This window comes from Myotis yumanensis, unplaced genomic scaffold (assembly GCF_028538775.1).
Source record: "Myotis yumanensis isolate MYYU_CA2020_CCGP unplaced genomic scaffold, mMyoYum1.0.hap1 SCAF_19, whole genome shotgun sequence".
NCBI lineage: Eukaryota > Metazoa > Chordata > Mammalia > Chiroptera > Vespertilionidae > Myotis > Myotis yumanensis.
Genome location: NW_027223770.1, coordinates 14,625,986 through 14,648,322, shown reverse-complemented (window position 1 = coordinate 14,648,322; position 22,337 = coordinate 14,625,986). Strand labels below are relative to the sequence as shown.

The 22,337-nt window shown below is 51.5% G+C and overlaps 1 protein-coding gene and 1 long non-coding RNA gene across 6 annotated transcripts in view; one reads left to right on the top strand and one right to left on the bottom strand.

Moving 5' to 3' along the window:
- LOC138997797 (uncharacterized) overlaps positions 1–5,131 on the top strand; it is a 56,849-nt gene extending 51,718 nt beyond the window's left edge. The window contains exon 4 of the long non-coding RNA XR_011469023.1: positions 4,836–5,131. This is a non-coding gene — a long non-coding RNA (uncharacterized lncRNA). The remainder of the gene's footprint in view (positions 1–4,835) is intronic.
- Positions 1–22,337, bottom strand: part of PKNOX2 (PBX/knotted 1 homeobox 2) — a 283,014-nt gene that overhangs the window by 40,474 nt on the left and 220,203 nt on the right. For all 5 annotated transcript variants that reach the window (XM_070399663.1, XM_070399662.1, XM_070399665.1 and 2 more), the window contains exon 5: positions 5,977–6,148. In XM_070399663.1, coding sequence (XP_070255764.1) covers positions 5,977–6,148 — 172 coding nt within the window. The remainder of the gene's footprint in view (positions 1–5,976; positions 6,149–22,337) is intronic.

Here is a 22,337-nt window from a genome sequence, read left to right as displayed (position 1 = left end):
TTTCTTCTTACGTCTTCCTTTCTTCTTTCTTTCTGTTTTTTCCTCCCTTCTTTCTCTTAGCTTTCCTGTGCTGGCCCAGTCTTCATTTTTAATCAACATTTTATTCACTCATTTATTTTTAAATCTTCTCATGAAGCAATACACCCATATTCACACACAGAAAAGTACACACATTTATTCGTTTATTTTAAAAACAGCCAATAAGGACTTATTAAAAGAACCAGAAAATACAAATCAGTAAAACAAACTCAAAAGTAAAATCCACCTGGATAGCTTTGCTGAAGTGAAATAGACATGCACTGGGATTAAGCTGGGTCTGGTGCTCCGTGCTCAAAGTGGACCCACCACTCGGTCGCAGTGGAAGGATTACTTTTTTATGGAATAATAGACTTGGTTTAAAGATTTAAGCAGGTAGCGTAAATCATCATGGTGTTCTGAGGCAATGAATATGGAGGACCTTTCAATATTAGAGAAAAAGATGGGCAATGCCAATAAGGTGGGGCGCTGCCTGGTAGAGCAGGAAGCCTGGGGCGTGTGCGTGTGTGTGTGTGTGTGTGTGTGTGCGCGCGCACACGCGCTGTCAGTCAGCCTGGATCTGAGTTCACCTGCTGTTTAGAAACTGGGTGATACTGGACCAGGTGCATGACTTCTCTGAGCCTCAGTTTCTTTATTTGTAACATGGAGAGAGGATCATCCCTAACTCACAGGATTGGTTAAGAGCTGAGGGAAATAATAATGTGAAAGTGCTTTATGAACCACAGGGAATCAAAAGCATATACATTTTTTAACCTCTTTTAATAACTTCTAATATCTTGCTGGCTTTCCTACTGCTATTCCATATTCAGCTAGTGGAAAAACAATCACTCCCAGTTTTTCTTCTGTATTTGTGTTTTGTAAATCATCCTCTGTCCTACGTGTTTGCAATTTGGGGTTTTGCCTCTAAATCAGAATAAAACTCGGATTTATTGGGCTATTTTTCTAAATGATCAATGTCATATAAAAAGTCATTCCAAATTTTCTGGAGCAATAACCATTCCATTTGATTTAATATCATCTCCAAATGTGATAAATGTGTCCTTAATTCCTTCCCCCACGTTTGGCTTCCTTTTTCAGCTTTTCTCCCTCCCTTCTCTTTCAAAATAAAGAAACAGCCCTTGTTTTCTAAGAAGTACCCTTCAAAGAAGCAAAACAAGCTGCAACCTTATATTTTCATCTCATGTCATATGCACTAGCCCCAGGGGTCCCAGGACAGAACACAGATGGGGCTCCTGGTTTCCATGAGGTCACGTGGCCTTAGGGGTCCCAGGACAGAACATGGATAGGGCCCCTGGTTTCCATGAGGTCAGGTGGCCTTAGGGGTCCCAGGACAGAACACAGATGGGGCTCCTGGTTTCCATGAGGTCACGTGGCCCCAGGGGTCCCAGGACAGAACACGGATGGGGCTCCTGGTTTCCATGAGGTCACGTGGCCCCAGGGGTCCCAGGACAGAACAGGGATGGGGCTCCTGGTTTCCATGAGGTCAGGTGGCCCCAGGGGTCCCAGGACAGAACACGGATGGGGCTACTGGTTTCTATGAGGTCAGGTGGCATGATGCTCCAGATCGCTCATTTCTTGCCTGGGTATTCCAGACAAACATTTAAACTTCCTGTCAAGTTTAGGGTGATAATGCTTACACGGTAGAGCTATTGTGAAAATGGAATTAGATAATGTATGTAAATGTTCTGGGAACAGAGTAGCTATTTGATCAATGTCAGTTCTTTATGCCAACGTGCCCCTCCCGCAACCAAGTTCCTCCTAAAAAGTAGCCTCTCTTGTAGGATCGTGGCCTCTTCACTTGATGGTAATAAATCTTGCCTTTCAAATCAATTACAGACAGAGCACTTTACAAGATGCAAAATGCTTTTCTCTCCATTATCTCATTTGAGTCTCATAACCACGGGGCATGTCTCCCCCGGAGATGAGGGACGAAGGCTGAGATGAGGTGCCCTGCGAAGTTGCACGCAGCAGTTAAGAAGGCTTCCTCTGTGAGCTGGGAAGCTGGGACGGTTCTCTCTCACTTGCAGAGGAAGGAGTTTATAAACACACAAGCTCTGATATTTCCTGGGGGTCATTAGGGCAGCCGAAGCTAAAATCCAATCAGGAATTTTTCCAGACCCGCCCAGCTCTGCCCAACCAGTTGTAAGTGTCAGGTCATTGGAACAAGAAATGGGACTGGGAAGAAAAATGAAGACCAGGGACTGGGAACTGCCAGATGATGGGGAGACAGATGAACATTTTCTGGAAGCCATCATGCATGACAAGTGAAACGCTTTTAAGTCAGTTAACAGGTCACTTCTCCTCAATTCGGAGAAGGAGTGTGGTGCCCAGGAAGGCGGTGGGCTTTGGAGTTACACCCACATGGTGCAAATAGCAGCTCTGTAACTTTGGGTTCTTAGGCCTTGAGCTCCTCTGTAAAATGTGGACAGGACCACTGAGAGACTGAAATCGCAGAGCAGTGGGCTTTGGAGGCTGAGCCCTGGGTCTTCCACCTGCTGAGAGGCCCTGGCCAGTTTACATAGTCTCTGCACTCTACTTTCCTCCTCTGTAAAATGGGACAACAGTGACCCCCTCAGAGTTAGTGAATACTGAATGAAAGGTGGCCAGAAAAGAGCTAAGGAAGATGAGCGATGGGGTAGCGTGGCCATGTGGCTCCCTCTGCTGCGTGCTAGCGTGTGACTTTGAGCTAGCGACATCCTCGTGTCTCAAGCTCCTCATCTTAAAATGGGAATAATAGTAATAATATGTGCCTTGTGGGTTTGAAAATAGGATTAAGTGAGAAATGATATGTAAAGTTTTTGGAAGAGCACCTGGCAGTTAACAAGTGCTCTATAGATGCTCATTGTTGCCAGCTTAGATGGTTTTTCCTTTCCCTTCCTCATGTCTGTAGGATTCCTGCTCCTGTCTGGGTGAAGGGAGTCTGCACTGACGGCTGACGGAGAGACTGAGCAGGGCTGGCGAGGCCTCTGCGTGCCCGGAACTCCGGCCTGGCTCCCCTCCACAGCTCCGGCCTCGGGCCCTGCCTCCTCAGCGTGGCCCAGGGGCCGGTGGGGCCCCATTTCGGAGCTGGCTTTGCGGCCAGGCAGCCCTAATCTGTCCCTTGAGCCACACCAGAGTCTCATTAAAACGTGCCCCATAAATGTTAAAAAATTTACACATAAAAAAATTCCATGCATGAAACTGAAACCATAGGTTTTACAGCCTCGGTTTGAAATCTTGCATAATATATAAAACCTTGGCCCTGCACTGGGGGCCCGTAAATCAGATTTTATAAAACAAAAAGCTTCTACTTTTCAAAGGGGTTTGGGGAACTTGCAAATTTTACAAACTTTACCAACTGCCAGTCAGAGGGGGTTGGACCCGAGCGGGGGACCGAGGGGCAGGTAAGAGAGAGGCCTGGTGAGCACAGGGTGGGAGTGGGAATTGGCGTGGAGAGTGGCTGTGGCACTAACTGGGGGCATCCCAGCCTAGCCACCAGCGTCCGAAAGGGGAGGTAGAGAGGGTCAGAGTGTGGGGATTGGGGGAGACCTGGTGGGGGTCTTTTTTTAAAAAAATATTTTTTTATTGATTTCAGAGAGAGGAAGAGAGAAGGAGAGATGAAAACCTTAATGATGAAAGAGAATCACTGATTGGCTGCCTCCTGCATGCCCTCTACTGGGGATCAAGCCTGCAACCTGGCATGTGCCCTGACTGGGAATCGAACCCTCACTTCCTGGTTCATTATGTCGAAGCTCAATTGCTGAGCCACAGCGGCTGGGTGGGGGGTACTCTTACGAAGTAGGACTCTATTATCCCAGGGAGAAGGGAAGGGGTGATGCAGTGGAGGGAGAGCACATGAGGAGCCATAGGCTGGTCCTGGTCCTAAAGTAATTTCCCTTCTCTGGACTGTGCTGTCTCATCCGTACATGGACTTGCTTCTCTCCACAGCTGTGTCTCCTCGTGTGCAGTGGGAGCAGCTGGCTCCCAGGAAGGGCAGTGCCCTCAGAAACTGCAGTCTGGGGACCTCTCTGGTCCAGGAGAGCTCAGCCAGTGTTCCCATGGGAACTTGTCCAGGACACTTTCTGGGAGGAGGGGAAGGTACAGCATGCAAACTGGTGTTGTTTTTTTGGGGGGCGGGGGAGGGTTGCGCGCAGCTAGAGGTGGGAGGAGTCATGCCCAGTGGTGGGCTTGGTGGGGCTCGGGGACACGGAGAGGGATCAGAGCTCGAGATCCCAGGGTGGGACAAAGTTTTGGGGACCTCTGTGTCCTCCTGACAATTTCATCTGTGAAAGTCAATATTCAAGGGCAGAAGAAAGCCGCCCTGACACGCACATATATATAAAATAAATCTCTCAATTATCTCAGCTCATTTGCTCGGGGTCTCTCATTTTATGTCCCTGCTCTGCTGCGCAGTATATCTGTCCGGATAAAGAGTTACAGTCCGTTGGGCTACGTGTGCGGGGTTGTAAAAAATACAGATGCCAGATTAACTGGCTGTGGCACTCGGCAGCTGATTGAGCTGATAATGACGTGATCTGACCTTTTTCTAATTTCTAATTATGTGCATCTTGGCTGCGCTGGCTACATGATTCCTGTTCTAATGATGGCTCCTGTGGTTGGCCTCTTCCTCCCCCTCCCGACTGCAAGAGGGCGGTGAAGGGCACTGCTTGGCTCCCCAAGTGAAGTTTTGGGGAGGCGGGGCTGGGAGGCTAGAAGGCCTTGGCGTAAGGATACTGCACTTGAGACTAACCTTCTGGATGGTATGCGTTCTTAAAGGCCATTTAGTTCCACAAGCCACCTCACTCGTGTTTTTTTTACAGACACTGGAGATGGGTGTATTGGATCTACAGGCAAGGAAACCGAGCTTCGAAGGAGTGAAGTCAGCAAAGTCGCACAGATGGTGAACAGGGAAGCCAGCCCCGGGCTTTCATCTCGAGGTGCTCCTCCAACTGTCCCCAGGGGAACAACTGACCCATCATTGGGGGACACCTTGTAAAGTAGATGGTTGTCTAACCACTATGCTGTATACCCGATAATAATACGAAATAATACTGAATGTAAACTGTAATTTAAAAAATTTTAAATCACAGAGAAAATAAAATAATTGATTGACCAATCTCCCAGCCAGGACTGTGGCTACTCATCTGGGTAAATCAGGCCACGTGAGGGGTGGGATGTCCAAGGACGACTTCCACCAACCAGACCACTCCCAGTCCGGTGACCTGAGGACTGGGGCCGCCGGGGCAGCTTCTACAACACCCACTTCCCCTGGGCAGGCTTGGCACATGGCAGGCCCTCAACCAAGGTTTGTTGGACTGAATCAGAACTCTGAATACGTGAGTGAGCAGACCTGGAGACCCAGGCAGTGTTGGCAAGGGGAGCACGGAGCCAGACACTTGCTGGCATGTCCAGGCTGCACAGAGCAGCAGGCTACAGTGATGACCTGGGTAACACACTGGGTTTGAAAGCCTGATCTCCTGTGTCCCCCTAAGTGGGCAGGACATCCGCTGGCCTCCTTCTCAACAGGACTGTGTCTCCAGGTCTCTCTATCTGCTGATGTGCTTGGATGTGCCTGTCCCCTCACCCTCCACACTGCAGCACACCGGCCTGGCGAATTACTAACGTGCCAGGACTCCAGCCCTCAGAACCACTGCCCCAGACATTCTGGGTGCCACACCCCCCCTCCTCCTGTCTGCATGGCAACAGGCTGGAGGGGATGCATGTGTGCAGCGGGCAGAGACCAGAGAAGGGGAGAGCTTAGGCAGCCAGACCTGTGCCTGCAGCTCTTGGTTTAGGAACCTTAGACATGGTTCTCAGTGGCTAGAGGACCATCTAGTGCCTGGCCCACAGTGGCACACAACACCTTTTGCTGAATGAATGAAGAAAGGATCATTTCTAGGGCACTTGGAGGGACCACAGGGGATGGAGAACCTAGCCGGGGTGGGGAGGGAGGGTCTTTACCAGATTGTCCAGTTCTGGGTCATCGCTGAAGAAGGGTTTGTGCTCCTGCTCCTGCTGGTGGACAAAGTTCTCGATGTCCACGTCAAAGCTGGCGGAGGTGATGCACTCCGAGCCCTGGGTGGCCTGTTCACATTTCTCAAACAGCAGCGTCAGAAGCGGGAAAAGAGGGTGCCTGTGGGGACAGCAAGAGCTCACACATGCGCACAGAAACCTGCGGCCGGCCAGGCTCAGAAGCCATGAGGGCCCCTTCCCCATGCTCCCCACACTTCTTCGCCCAAGGCCCCACTCCTGAGATCGCCCCCAGTCCCCACGGTCAGGACAGATGGCAGCAGTTCACGCCCTGCTGGGAAGACCGTCTCCCATCCCTGGGCGTAGAGGGCACTATCCTCCCCACCGGCGCCTGCCTTTTCTCTTTGGTAAGATAACCTGCATGGGTATCTGATGAGGGTGAGGGGTGTAACGCTTCAGAGAAATAGGCGTCCTTTTCTGGTTTAAGGCCAACCCAGGAAGGAAGTGTGGGAAGTGTCCAGACAAGTCCCGGACATGAACATTAGCGGTTGGTCAGACACCCATTCTTGGCTGTCTGGAGCCAGCTGAGGGCAGTGCCTGTGTGTCTGTGAGTGTTTACGGGGGATGAGCGTGAGCCTGAATTCTGGTTGCACATGGCGGGCAGGTGTCTCCACCTGCTCTGCATCTGTTGGCTGACTCAGTTCAGGTCAGACAACCAATGACAGGAATATCACCTCCCTGCACTTTCCCATCATCCCACACCTAGCACATCCGTAACCACCTGATTATCTGCATCGTATTTGCTCACTGTTGTCCTCCAGGACCGACCCTGTCTTAATGAGCGTTGTATCCTTAGGGCCTTGCCCTGCATGCTCATAGCAGGCACTTAATACTCAGTGACGGACAATGAATTAGGGAATGAGGAGCATGTGAGTGAGCGGGTGGTATGTGTGTGATGTATTCTGTAAGCTGAGGGCTTATCTCGCTGGCTCTGTGGGTCTCTGTAGAGATGTCACCCACTCTGGGAAGTTCCTCTGACTGCCCCTCCCTCACACTACGCTGATGGCTCCCTGAGCTCTTTGCTTTATCACCTGCCTTCCTGACTAGAATATGAGCTGCATGAGGGCAGGAAGCAAGCCCACCTTATTCACCACAGTCTGTTCGGAGTCTAGAAGAGGCATGTGGACCCCAACAAATATATGCTGAATGCATATATGTTATGCGTGCACACACAAGTGCATATCACTCTTATTTCTCTGCAGCACGTGTGAATGACTATGTCTTAACTCCCAGTACGTGTGCATATGTTTGCACGGGTTGTTGACACTGGACCTAGAGCCCCCTTCCTTCCCATGGTGGTCCCCGAAAAGCATCTACACCCTCCTCTGGTCTCTTTCTCAGTCCCCTGGGACCACACAATCTAGCTCTTTCTTTTTGATTAAGCTCTGCCCGCTGGGAGAGGAGGAAGCATGTGTCAGGCCTGACCCCTGGGCCTCTGCGAGAGGGGGTGCTCCGGCCAGCACTGTCCAGTAACATTCCTGCCACGTGGACATGTTCTACATGGTCTGCCCTCCAACACAGAGCCACTAACTAGTCGAAGCCAAGGGGCTGTTGCCCTGGCTGGGTGGCTCAGTTGGTTGGAGCGTTGTCCTGTACACCAAAGGGGTACAGGTTCAATTCCCGGTCAGGGCACATACCTAGGTTGTGGGTTCGATCATGGTTGCGGCACATATGGGAGGCAGCAGATCAATCTTTCTATCTCACCTCAATGTTTCTCTCTCTCTAAAAATCAATAAACACATATCCTTGGGTGGGGATTAAAAATGATGACCTGTGTCTAGGACACTGAGTTTTTTACTTTATTTAATTTTAACTGATGTTAATTTAAACAGCCTCATGTCGCTGGTGGCTGCCACACTGAAAAGCACAAGACTTGAAAATACACTGGACGGTGCCCCCCCTGGCACCCTGTGATCAAACACAACGCAAGGAGGCCTGACGCCCAGCCTCACAGTGCTGGCCGGTGGGGGGACCCTCCCAGCCTATCCACTCTGGGGTTCTCATAATTCTAGGTGCTTAGCCCCCCATATATGCTGGCCGTTCTCCCCGGGCTCAGGGGCAGTGGGGGGAGGAGTCAGGGCCCACTTCAGGTGGGCTGCTTGGCTCGCAGGGCCTGCCCTGGACACTGCCTGCTCACCCTTGTTTTCAGAGCTGATGCATAAACAGCTGGCCTGCAGGCCGGGTTTTTGTCTGCAGGGAACAAAAGGGTCAATATCTGAATGTGGCCCATCTGTGGCCCCAAATCTCTAGAAGACCTATGCAGCCAGCCCCCCAGGAAGCCGACAGGGAAAACCGCGGCTCCCTTAGCCATAGGCTAAAACAAAGAGCGAGCAGGTGAAGGGTTAAACTCCAGCGTAAGTCTTCATTTGCAGCCACTAATGCCGCAGCATATTATGGTCTAATCTAAGCTGATCCCAGTTTAATGCAAGCCTCTCCCGGCCCTGCGCGGAATACCAAAGGAAGCCTCGGCGGCCGTGATTTAAGCAGAGCTCGCAGCGCTTTAGCTGAGGGACACGAAAGGCAAATTCCAGACGGTGTTATGAATTATTGCGCCTGATGAACCTTCCTACTCTCAACAGATGCCTGCTGCCATTTAAACAGCCACTAGATCAATTAGGAATGAAAGGCACAAATCGACTCTGTACAAGGGCACTAAATTACCAGGAACTAATAATCCGCAGCGCCGTGCCAGGTGGTGGGTGCACCCCGCCGGTCACCGCTGGTTCCCTTCTCTCATCGGAGGGGGGTGGGCAGCTGCTGAAAGAAGAGGGGGCGCCTGTGTGCACGTGTGTGTGTGCGCACCTGTCAGCGAGGCCAGTGGGAGTGTTGTGTACATGTGCTCTTGTGTGTTTGCATTGTGTGCACACACAGTGTGGGATGTATACAGTACGTGTGCATGTGGGTTGTGTGTTTCAAGTTGGGGTGCAGATTTTGTGTTCGGTGAATGGAGTGTGCATGAGCCCTACATTGTGGGCAGTGTGTGTGTATGTGCCATGTGTTGTGTGTGTGATCTGGGCGGGGATTCAGTATTCTGTGTGCACAGCATGAATAGCGTGTGGGGTAGGGAAAGAGGGGTCTACTGGTGACTGCCTCCCTCACATACTAGCACTAGAGTTGGGATGGGGATGGGAGGGTGGTCCCCTCTGCCACTGTCCTTGCCCCTGCATGGAGGAGAGTGATCAGGGAGCGCCCCTCTGAGGAGGCGACATTTAAATGAAGCCTGAATGATGAGGAGGCAGTCATGCAAAAATCAGAGGGAGAGGCTTTCGGAGCAGAAAAAGCAAAGAGCCTGAGATAGGAATGAGCCTGGTGTGTCTCTGGAACAACATCCAGACGATGTTGCTGGAGCAGGATGGTCAGGAGGGGATTGAGGGAGGTGAGGTTGGAGAGGTGAACAGGACTCAGATCATAGTCTCAGACAGAGCTGGGCCTTGGGCGGGGTGCAGGTGGGGGTGGGGGAGCTGGAGGCCTTGTCATGTACACTGGGCCACAGCAAGGTCCTTTTCATAAACCTCTCACCCAGAATGTGTGTGTGGGAGGCATATTTGGGGGTGTTTTCTGGGAGCTCCTGCTATCTCTCAGAAGAAGGAAACATACTTCCCATCCCCCCCAAATTAACACAGAGGAGACTCCCGCAGGCTGGCATGGCTGCTTCTCTCCAGTCTCTCCTGACCCGAGCCAAACTCTCAGCTCCAAAAGCTCCCTTCTCACACCCCGCCCTCTCCAGGCTCCTGGCTGGGTTCCACCTACCACCCCCCCCCGCCCCAGGTCCCTGAGCCCAGGAGATCAGATGGCATCTGAGCTCAGCCACAGGTTTCACATGGACTACACTGGGGTAGAGGCTGCCTGTGGCTCCCCTGCTCTATCCACCTGGATCCCTCCGTAAATCCAGACTGTTCCCTGCCACCTCAAGCGTAGGGACCGCTGAGACACTGCATCACCCGAGAACCAGGCTCAGCGTCCCAGTGACTCAGCAGGGTCTGTGGCTGCAGTCACTGGGCTTCTCCAAGGCTGTTCCCAGCCCAGGGCCCAGCCCCGACCCAGCTGCCCAGCCTACAGCTGTCCAACTAAGGGTGGACCTGTATTTCTAAGCTACCCCCCAATATCACTGCCTACAGCTGGAGATGAGGCTGGCAGCCCTAATGCAGGCTTGGGGAGGGACAGGACCGGGTGACTAGGGCAGGAACCCCGTGAGCTGGGTGTCTTGGTCAGCAGGGACATGAATGCCCCAGTGTGTGCAGGAATGGAAGGGGAAGAAGGGTTTCCAGGGAGACACGGGATATGGCCCCTGAGCTTCAGTGTGTCCTGGTGTTGCTGTCCAGATCTCCCCCATCAGAGAGATAGAAGTAGGGACCTGGAAACTCGGTCCCAGGCCCGGAAGATGAGGAACGAGATGTGAGAGATGGCCGCTGGATTTTATTTCCAGAGGACACCTGACCTCCAGAGGAGCTCACCTGCTCTCGCTGCTCTCTCTCCTCTTCTCCCTGTCGCCTCCGCCTGACCGCCCCCCTCCACCCCAATCTCTCTTAAGCCATTCAAAATTTGGAGGAAATAAATCTCACCGCTCAATTCAGGGAGAGCTTGAGCCTCGTCAGTGCAGAACAAATAGAAGGAGGGAACCTGCATGACATTTCACTGAGGAAGAGGGGTCGTTTCCAGTCACTAATAAAAAGGATTTGACACAGACTAATAAAGAGAAATGAATTTCTCTAATGGCCTAATTTAGCACACTCAGCACTGTGCCCGCTCCTGGGCGCCGGGAGGGGGGGCAGAGCCCCAAGCAGGGAGCCGCATGGCTCCAGGGCGGGCAAGAAGAGATGATCTCAAATAACATTTTATTATTTCTTTTTTCTTTTCCAGGCCCCCACCCCCACCCCACCCTCATCACCTCTCCCAGGAGCATCTGAACCAAAATCAAGCTCAAGATACGCACTTCCTGTTAACAATCCAGGGAAGCGGCCTCTCGCAGCCTCGCAGCCCTGCGCTGGCTGCAGCAGTGATTAAACCCGATACGTTGATTTCTACAGGGGTTTAAGCCATCGTTTGGTTTAATTACCTCTGACATTTCTGCCTTTGTGTTTTTTACATCACCCCAATTCACCGGCCTGCAATGCCCAGTTTGGGGCCAGGAGGTAGAGGAGCAGCCCCCGACACCCTGGCCCCAAACTGGGCAGGATTTGGGCTGAAGCCCCAGTGGAGGTGAATGTCACCCTCTCTGTAGCAGCGGAGAGGCAGGGACCCCTTGCTGAGCCCCAGTTTTCCTTCAGCGCAAGGTGTCTCTCTCACACACACACACACACACACACACACGCCCTCACACAGATGCACACACGTGCACACACACTGGTAAGGCTTCTGGGCGCATCCATGAGCACATGGGCTTCAGCACAGCCTCCTTCAGCGCTCCCCACCTCCTGACAGGTGTTCTTAACCTAAACTGGCTCAGTAGGTCTCCCTAACATTTTCAAAGACCCCTGGGATGGAAACCACGACTTCCTGGTAATTCTCGTCCTCATCCCTGACTTAATTCCCCTGTTAGGGTGAGGCTTATTTCCTTTCGGTAAAAGGACTCAAGAAAAGGCAAGAGGACCCTTTTCTGCTTCCCTTCCTTCCTCCTCGGACAACCGAGGTTAAATTGTTTTTAAACATTTCTTCCTGCATAGAGGATCAGAGACAGAGAAGCAGAGACAGGAAAAAAGAAGGAATGCAAGAAAGGAAAAAAAAAAAAGAAGGCAAAAACACAGAGCTTTAGAGAGGCTAGGATACAAAGAACACGAGAGACAGGGATGGAGAAGGGATATGTGGACGGAAACAGCGCTGCAGGCTGGGGGCAGGGCTGGCCGCATGCGGGAGACATTAGTGCTGGTTCTCTTTCTGGGTGATAAACCTTGTGATTCACAGTCATGCCACTCCATCACTCCGGAGCCTCTCAGCCATCCCTTCCCTCGTGACCTTGGCCGGGACTGCAGACCTCAATTATGGGTCCAGCCAAGTGTGTGGCAGCTTGCCTGGCTGTCCACCTTCTCCCCCTGGGACTGACCTTGGAGCCCCCAGGCTGTCCTGCACCTCATCTCCCAGCCCAGACTCATGGGCTGGGGAAGAGGCAGACAGGGGACGCCAGGGCAGCGCTTACCCCTCCCTGGGCCCTGGTTGCTTCTTCCATTGAGGGTACAGCCCCTCAGCCCTTCCAGGCTGGGATGAGGGTAGACGGTGCTCCAGAGCATGGACTGTATGATAGGAGAGCCACATTTCTGGGTGGAAATTTCAGGGGGACCAGAGCATTGTCTGGGCCCGACTGCCACAGAGGACATCAGTCTGCTGGCTGCTGAGGTGGCGGGAGGAGCCAAACAGCAACCAGGCCGGCGGCTCTCCAGCTCCCCGACCGAGTCTGCACTGACGCACGTGAAGGTCTCCAGCTGCCAAAGGGCCACCACCTGGAAACTGGGCTCAAGGGCTGGAACCCTGATCCTCTTTTTCTAGAGCCCAAGGTCAGAGGTCACTAGGCTCCCAGAATCAGAGGCAATGCCCCAGAGCCACTTTCCAGGGGGGCCTGCTGCCCCTTTCCTGGGCATCTCTCCACTGCCAGAGGCCCCTTACAAGTATTCACTGTGAGAACTGTCGCCATGTTTCTCCTGGATGCTGAGGAAATTAATAAGCATCCTCAGACGAACACGCGGCATTCACAGTGTGGCCTCACTTTTCAGTGTGTCTCCTCAACAGACTCCCAGAACGTGGTGGATGGACAGAGAGCAGGTGGCCCCCGGCCCCGTATCTGCACAATCCCCCTTCACCAGCTCAGGCAACCAGACTCCTGGGGTTCCTGCTGGTCCTTCCGCCTCAGCTGCCTGATCTACCTGTCCCTTCCAGTCATCTCAGAATCCAGCTCCGAGTGCCATCCCTTCTGCGCAGGCGCCTGGAGGGCGTCTCCAGCAAGAGGAAGCGTTACCTCCTCTGAACCATCAGGGGTGCCTCAGGGTTTCCACCCGGACCACCTCCTCCTTTAGGGCGAGAAGCTGGGCGCATTGAAACGAGTCTAGACTTTGGGGTCACATAACTGTGTGACTTAGGGGCAAGTTACTGAGTTTCTCTGAGTCTCAGTTTCCTTTTTCTGTTGTTAATCTTCACCTGAGGATATTTTTTCCCATTGATTTTCAGAGAGAGTGGAAGGGAGGGGTAGAGACAGAGAGAGAAAAACATTGATGTGAGAAGGTCACAGCAATTGGTTGCCTCCCACACGCACCAGGACCAGAGCCAGAGATCGAGCCTGCAACTGACCAGCATTGAACCCAGGACCCTTCAGTCCATGGGCCGACACTCTATCCACTGAGCCAAACCGGCTAGGAGCCAGTTTCCTTTTTTCTAAAGCAGGGACACCACCACCACGCAGGTACCTGTAAGGGTTCGGTGAAGAAGCACGTGGAGTGCCTGACGCTTAGTAAGCTGCTCCTTTTCCCTGGAAGAGGAAGTGTGTGGGCACCTTTTTGATTCAGAGCAACACTGACACCGTCCGCTCCAATCAATTTATATTCCCACCTCCGTTGACTCATGTGGCAGGGACAAGCCCACATGCCAACTCAAATAGAGGTACAGAGAGAGGAAAAGAGAGGCCACGTGCAATTGATCAGAAACCCAGACCCTCCTTTTTTAACCAGAACAGCACTGCCAGTAAGCATTTATTTTTATTTCCCTTGGGACACGTTCTACTGGCTGTAGCTGTGTGCACAGATCTGTCTTCCTCACTGCATGCTGAGCTCCTCCGGGCCATGCCCGTCCTCTTTTTGACTATCCAGGGGTCAGGCACAGTGCCTGGCACACAGCAGAGGCTCAGTAACTATTCGGTGAATCGATGCATGGGAACGAGTGAGTGAATAAAGAAGCCCCGACTGGGAGAATGAAGGTTCCAAGACACAATCCGGAACTTCTTTCTGGCTCAGAATCCATTCCTGCTGGGGTGCTGGGATCAGATACTGCCATCTGGCAGTTTCTAGCCACAGTTACTACAAAAAGACTTGCCTGCTTTGGGCTCTGCTGGGGGGTGTGTGTTTGTGTGTGTGGGGGGGGCTGGCAGGGCCTTGGAGGGAGGGGGTGATGTGGAGGCGGTGCCTGCCCAGCCCTCCACTCCTCGCGCTCAAAGGCACCAGATGGAGAGAGCGGAGTGGGGTGGGGGAGCAAGCCAGCAGCTCCTGCGGATGTATTTTTACTTCAGGTGTGACGCTGACACCGTGCGGGTGTATTTTTAGTCCTGCCCAGTGGGCGGTGTTAGCCTGGGTTGTCTTGGAGAGGACTTCTTGTTGCTAAATTGGAATTGCATCGGCTGGGGTCCCAGGGCCACAACTGTCGCTCCTCCCCAGGTGGTGGACAGCTCTATTCCCGGCAAGTGTGGCCCAGGCCTGGCCACAGTGTGCTCTGCCCGCTCCCTTCACACACACACTCACACACACACACACACACACACACACACACACACACCCCTCCCTCCTGACACATTTTAAAAAATATGAAATCTCAACAAAGTGATTGTTAAGGCTCGTCTTCAAGGGCAAGAATACCAAGAACCTAAAACCTGAGACCTGGTAAGATCTCATGTCCAGCCCCTTCATTTTTTTTTTTTCAGTTTTATTGAGAAATAGTTGACACACCTCACTGTATAAGTCTAAGGTGTACATCATGATGGTTTGACCTACATATATTATGAAATGACTAGCACAGTAGGCTCAGCTAACATCCATCTCCTCATAGAAATACGATGAAAAGACAAGAAAAATGGGGGAAATGCTACTTTCGATGAGAACTCAGGATTTACTTTCTTAGCAACTTTCCTGTGTATCACACAGCAGTGCGGCTATAGTCATCCTGCTGTACGTTACATCCTGGTTCTTACTTATCTTATAACTGGAACCTTTTCACCTCTGACCACCTTCCTCCAATTTTCCCTCCCCCTCCTGGGAACCACAAGTCTGATCTCTTCATCTAGGAGTCTGATTTGTTTGTTGCTGGTATTTTTTTAGAATCCACTGGTAAGTGAGATCAAACAGTATTTGTCTTTTTCTTTCTGACTCATTTCACATAGAACAATGCCCTCAAGTTCTGTCCATGTTGTTGTAAATAGTAGGTTTACCTAATTTTTATGGCTGAATAATGTTCATATATATTGCTCCCATGTCTCGGCTATTGTAAAAAATGCTGTTATGAACATAGGGGTGCCGATAGCTTTTTGAGTTAATATTTTTGTTTCCTTTGACATATACCCAGCAGTGGAATTGCTGGATCATATGGTAGTTTACTTTTTTGAGGATCCTCCACACAGTTTTCCACAGTGGCTGCACCAATTTACAATCTCACTGACAGTGCAGGAGGGTCCCCCTTCCTCTACATCCACGCCAGCACTTCCTTATCTCCTGATTTTTTGATGACCAGCCCCCACATTTTAAGGAGAGATAACGGAGGCACAGAAAGTATCTTCCCTGAGGGTAGGCAGCTAGTGTGAGCCAGTCAGAGCTCCTACCCAAGTCACCAGAGATGCGACCAGTCCCCTGAGAGAGAAAGCACTTCGGGGGGGAAAGGACGCCGTGGAAAGGGGAGCTCTGTCCACGGTGCCTTGGTCGCTGGCAGGCACTCTGTAAGCTACAAAGTGCCTTTCCATGTACTTATTGCATTTAAACACCCAATATTCTTATTATTCCCATTTTACTGATTAGCAAACTGAGGTGCCATGGGTTAAATAATTACATCAAGCTAGTGAGTGACTGAGTTGAAATTTAATCTGGGTGTCCAAACTCCCAATGTTGTGCTCTTCCCCCGTCCATGTACTGTTTTTGAACGATTATTGGAATCACTTCATCCTCCTCCCCCTTTTCCTCTACTGTCCTTGAGTCACATGTGTACTGGGATCTCAGAACTGAATTGCCATGTTGTCCCTTCAAGAAGCAGGACTCCTGCAGTGCAAGAGAATCTCTGCTCATCAAACCAGTTTCCAAAAGAACCTACTCTCCTAATAGTACTCTGCGTTTGGACAGGACTTCAACATTTATTTATTTGTTATTTTAATTTTTTATATGTTTTTATTGATTTGAGAGAGGAAGGGAGAGAAAAAGAGATATAGAAACATCAATGATGAGTGAGAAGCATCGATCGGCTGCCTCCTGCATGCCATCCACTGGGGATCAAGCCTGCAACCCAGGCATGTGCCCTGACTGAGAATCAAACCCACAACCCTATTTTGGTGCACGGGAGGATGCTCCAACTAAATGAGCCAGCTGGCCAGGGCCCGGGCTTTAACATCTTTATAGACCTTACATTTTCTATCTGACACACACCTGGTCGGGGAGGAAAGCTTATCTAAAGAGGTTCAATGGTTTGCCCAATGGTAGAGTCAGAAGTTAGACGGAAGTCTCAGTCTCACAATCTTTACATTTGACCAAAAATGGACCGGTGCTTGGGAAAATCAGAGTGTGGAACTATGGTTAAAAGAAGGGCAAGACTGGTGAGACATCATCGGCCACCTGAACCCCCAGGCTTTGCTTGTTGTTCTCCTTCCACCCCACCCACCCACCCCATCCCACTAGCGGGAGACCCGCCTGCTGGTTGACTTCCCTCCGGTAACGGGGCAGATCCAGTCTAGGACTGTAACTCCTCGCCAACGAAGCCATCCTTCACTCTGAGCCTCTACATGCCAAGCACTGGCACTGCTAGCATTCATTGTCTCCTTCAAGCCTAACATGACCTCTGAGGAGGCAAGTCATTGGCACTCCAGGCTCGGCATCTCGTGTTGGTGGGCCTTGTCTTCACAGGTACCCGGACTCTCAGCTCTGCCCAGGCCAGGCGGTGAGCTGTGGGAGCAGCAGGATCCACTGCCTCTGAACACACCTGTTCCTGGGTCCGGCAGCTGCAGCCTCTGCGCCCGCCTAACAGCAGGATGTGCGGAGGCGGGGCTTGGGGCGGGGTCTGCAGATGCCTTTAGGAAGGCGGGGAAACAGGCTTGCTCTGGTGCCAAGGAGAATGAAGCATGGTGTACTCTCAGATTACGGCTCCAGTGGGTTCATGCCCCTGACTACAGTCAACAGCTGGGATGCTAGCTCTGAGGCCACTTGCTTCAAACGCCAGGAGTGTCTGCGAGAGCCCCGCCCATAAAGCCCAGGACGGATGCAGCCTGGAGCTTTGACCCCCAGCACCTAGTCCAGAGCATCTGAACTCCTTGGAATGGCTGAACTCCTCCCCCACCGTCCTCAGGCCCCTCGCCCAGCCGTTCCAGGGATGACCAAGCCCAATGCCAGGAAAGGCGGAGGGTTAAGGCCCAGGGTCAGCTCCCTGGAGCCAGACACCCTTTGGTCACAAGGTGGAAGAATTCTCTCAAAGACACTTCATTAGGAAGTACCAGTTCCCAGGGTCCTGGCCGGGCTGCTGTTCACGAGGACAGTCACAGCAGGACCAGCCCCAAACTCGGGTTTCCTCCCACCCCGTCTTCCAGCCCTGTCTGGGAAGGGCAGCTGGGCTATCATTTCCGGTGGGTTTCGCCTCCCTTAGGAAAAGCAGTGCAACTCTCCCACACTGCACCACGGCCAGCAGCTTGCAGGCAATTCCACGAATACTTTTCTGAGCCTATCCCACGTGCCAAGTTTATGTGACATTACTTTCTATGTTGTCTTCCTCCTACTCCTCGGACTGAAGTTTTCCTTATTCTGAACCCCTCCTGGAATCTAACGTGAGGCTGGCTACACTGAGGCTGGCTACACAGCAGAGCTTGGCACACGTTTGTTTGAATTGCAGTGGGAAGAGCCCCCTACTGGGAGTCCTTTCCTGCCTCCTCTTGCCTCACCTCTCATCATGTACTCTGCCAGTGGCTGATGCCTGCAGAGCGCTTCATTCGCCAGGTTCTGTAACAAGCTATCTCCATGCATTACCTCATTTAATCCCCACGACAATCCTGTTGAAGAGACAGCACTATTTTTAGCCCCATTGTACAGATGAGGAAACCAGGCTAGCGGTGAAGCCAGAAGGTAAACCCCGTCAATCTAAGTCCAAAGCCATGATCCTGACCCTGGATTCCACCTCCCTGAATACACTAGCCCCTTCACAGCTCAGACAGGCCACAGGGACACCCACTGGCCATGGGGAGGCAAGCTGGCCCTTATTTATAATACCCCCACCCCGGTCTATGTAGGACACACTGGTCTGTGGGTCCGGTATTATCAAATAAGATCTCATTTTAATCTAGCTATTACTATGTTCTTTTTCCAGTTAAGAAACCAGAGGCTCAGAGAGATTAACATGCTCAAGGTGATGAAGCTAGTTATCACCAAGTCTATTTCTAGATCTCGCCCGGCTGCCCAGCACGGCCACTCTGCTGCATTTGCACCTCGAGCTATAGGACTATCAAGATCAAGCTTAGAACGTCAGTGACCTTCATTCAGAAGGATGGTTGCTAGGGAACACTGCCCACTGCCCTGTTCTGACCTTTCCCCAAATGAGTGTGGACTCTAGAGGGACCCAGTTTGGATGAGACAGGAACATGAGTGATATAAACAGGGCTTGGAAATGTCTGTTGCTTTATTGAACTAGAACGGGACAGCAGGTCACACAAGAAGGGAGAAGGTCCGAGTTTGTGGTTTGTGAGAGGAGACTGATGTGAAGAACTGGGAGTGCTCTTTGGAAAGGTCACAACTCTGAAAGCAGAGAAAATAAAGAGGCAGGAGAATGATTTGACGCCTGGCAGGATTTCTGGGGCTGCCAGGAAGAAGTTTGTCAATGGATAAAGCAGGAGAGGATTGGAATTGGAGACAGTGGGGAAGTTGGGGGTGATGGTGGGCTTCCCTCAAACAGATAGACAATGTTGGGTACAATCTACAAGGGAGAAAACTCCCTGCCTTGGGGTTAAGGAGAAAAAGCACAATTGCAAATTCTTATAAAGCACCCACTCTGTGCCAGGCACTGTTCTAAGCATTAATTTTTAAAGAGAGAACATTTCAAACTAAGGACCCAAGAGTAGACCAGACAAAACAGTGAAGACCAAGGAATGTAGGCTCGTGGCTACAGATACGAAGAAAATCTCTCCGAAGAAGCGGTGGTGAGATGTGCTGAGCTGTTTAGAGCAGAGACCGTGTGCCTGGGACTTGGGCACCTGTGTGGGTTTTTACTTTAGCCTGGCGAGAGCCAGCGGCGCATCTTCTCCCAACTCTGTTTAGCAGCATCACATTGGAACTTGAAATGGACCAGGGTGGGAGCATTTATACTGGAAATCAGCCGATGCTACAAATCAGGGTTCTCTTCTTCCCTTGTGCCCTAGGGCCAGTTTGTCAGCACAGCAACCTAGAACCATGGTGTACATATGGGTACTGCCTAGCCTGGTTAGTGAGTCCATTCAGCAAGCACTGATCTAGTACCTCAGCTAGACGGCTGACTCTAAGGCAGTGGTTCTCAACCTTCCTAATGCCTCGACCCTTTAATACAGTTCCTCATGTTGTGGTGACCCCCAACCATAAAATTATTTTTGTTGCTACTTCATAACTGTAATTTTGCTACTGTTATTAATCATCATGTAAATATCTGATATGCAGGATGTATTTTCATTGTTACAAACGGAACATAATTAAAGCATAGTGATTAATCACAAAAACATTATGTAATTATATATGTGTTTTCCGATGGTCTTAGGCGACCCCTGTGAAAAGGTTGTTCGCGACCCAGGGGTTGAGAACCGCTGTTCTAAGGTATTAGGGAATGCGCTTGGGATAAATCAATGAAAGATGCAGACACAGACCTTGCCCTCGCGGAGTTAACAATCTAGTGCAGTGATGGCGAAACTTTTGAGCTCGGTGTCTCAGCATTTTGAAAAACCCTAACTTAACTCTGGTGCCGTGTCACATACAGAAATTTTTTTGATATTTGCAACCATAATAAAACAAAGATTAATATTTTTTGATATTTACTTTATACATTTAAATGCCATTTAACAAAGATCAACCAAAAAAATGAGTTCGTGTGTCACCTCTGACACGCCTGTCAGAGGTTCGCCACCACTGATCTAGTGGGAAAAACAGAACTGACGTTAACACCGTCAATTCCATTGTGAGTAATGCCACAAAGGAAAAATACAGTTGACTCTTAAACCACATGAGTTTGAAATGTGCGGGCCCCCTTATACATGGATTTTTCCCAATAAATATATGGCCCTCTGTATCCACGGGTTTCTTATCTGAGATTCAACCAACTGCGGATCAAATAAACAGCATTTTTACATGACCGACCTGTGTTCTCCAACTGTGGATCAAATATACTGCTTTCTCTCCGCAGTTGGTTGAATCTGTGGATGCAAAGGGCCCACTGTCGTTAAGTTCTGGGGGAGTCAAAGTTATAGCTGGGTTTTTTACTGCCTCGGGGTCAGCACTCCTAGACCCCAGTGTTGTTCAAGGATCAACTGTATAGGGTGCAGCAGCCACTCACCCTGTCCGTCTGACCTGCAGCTCAATTCTCGAGCATTTTTAATGGAGAAGCAAACACAACTGCCTGCTATTTTCTCGGTGCTCACACCTCCACGCAGCATTTCCCATCAATAATAGGCCACTTTTTCAGCGCCAGGCCGGCCACTTCCTGGGTTCTCAGAGAGGTTTTCAGCCTTAGGGGTGAGAACCACAGCGCCTCCTGAGCAGCCTCAGCAAAGCCAGCCTCCTCCTCCACTGCACCTGGCCAGGCCAGCTCCCTGCCTCTCTTCTGCTCCCCAGGACATCATCGTTTCCATGGGAACCAACTCACTTCAAAGGGAAAGGAAGGAGACTGGAGGGGAGGAGGGAGTGTGGAAGCTGAATTAACCTCTCCTTTTGGCCCTTCTCTGTGCTGCTGGCAACCTCACTGCCAGGTCCCAGACAACGCCCGTCCGTCCGTCTGTCCGCCAGCACAGACATGGGGCCACGGCTCAAGCTACACTTTAACTTCTTGGGGGAAAATCCTGGGGTTTCGGTGGGGGCTGAGGAAGGAGAGAACTGAGTGGGTCCAAGCCTGCGGTCCCCACTGTACGGGGCCTCCTTCTCAGACCCCCACTCAGTATTGTTCCCGGGCCACAAACGCAATTACCCACGATGTGCAGCCAATCACCAGGTCTGCTCAGATTAGACTGCGGTCATTAATCTGAGTGGGACTCCTGGCTGCCTGGCTGATTAGCCCAGATGATGCTCTGGTCTGATCCAATTAAAGACAGACCGGGTCTCCCCACTACATACACACACACAGTCCATATCAGAGGGAACCAGTACACTTCATGTACACATCCTCATACACAAACACAACCTTGCAAACCTTAGGGGACTGGCAGGCTCCCTCCCTCACAGGTGCGCCTCCCTTTGTCCTACTGCCCCTCTGTGGCCCTGCAGGGGCCGGGGACTTCTCTACTCTTTCTTCACCTGTGGTTCTGAGAGGGGCTGTGGTGGGGGCTCCCAAAAGTCAGTGTGGGCACTAATCTGAGTCAAAAGGGTCTCATTACAGTTATTGACATGAAATGCCAACTCCCTGAAGTGCTTCAGAGCAGCCGGACTGCCCCAGGCAGGCAAATCTAATTAAAATCACCCGACCCTCCTGGAGGCTGAGTTCCCTCCCAGTCATGCAGGGGGGCTGTAGAGAGGGCAGCTGGTACTAATGGGAGAGGTGTGGTGTGAGAGACAACCTGGGGCAGGGGGCAGGCAGGAAGGGCTGCAGAGCGGAGAAGCTGGGGGTGTTGATGACCTGAGATGCGGGTCACCATGTTTGCTGGGCAGTTGGGGGGCCACCTGCAGAGATAACCTGGGCAAACACCAAGGGCTGTGGGGTGGCCAGCCTGAGGGAGAGGTGAAGATTGGGTGGGAAGGCGAACAGGAAGGAGTGACATCCTGATGGGCAGTTCCCACAATGGGGGGTGGCTGTTTCCCCTGCAGCCTGGCCTGGGGGTGGGGGTGGGGGGTAAGGGGAAGGAGCCTGGGGTTCTGGGAAGGGCTATGGAGCCCATGGAGCAATTGGTAGCCAGGGGACCGCTATGGTTTGAGCCAGACGTGGTGCCAGGTACTCACATGGCTGTCTCGTGAACCCTTATTATACCTGCTGATGAGGCCCTGCCGAGAAACTAAAGCTCAGAGGCAAGTGCACCCCTAATCTGGGGATCCCTCCAGACTTGAATCTGAGCTCTGTACAGGGCCCAGCCCCAGGGCTCTGGGAAGGTGCCCAGGATCAGTCTTGAGTGGGCATGTGCATCACCTGGGGTCTTGTTAAAGTGCAGATCCTGCATCCCAAGGTCTGGGGGAGCTGAGATTCTGCATTTCTAATCAGCTCCC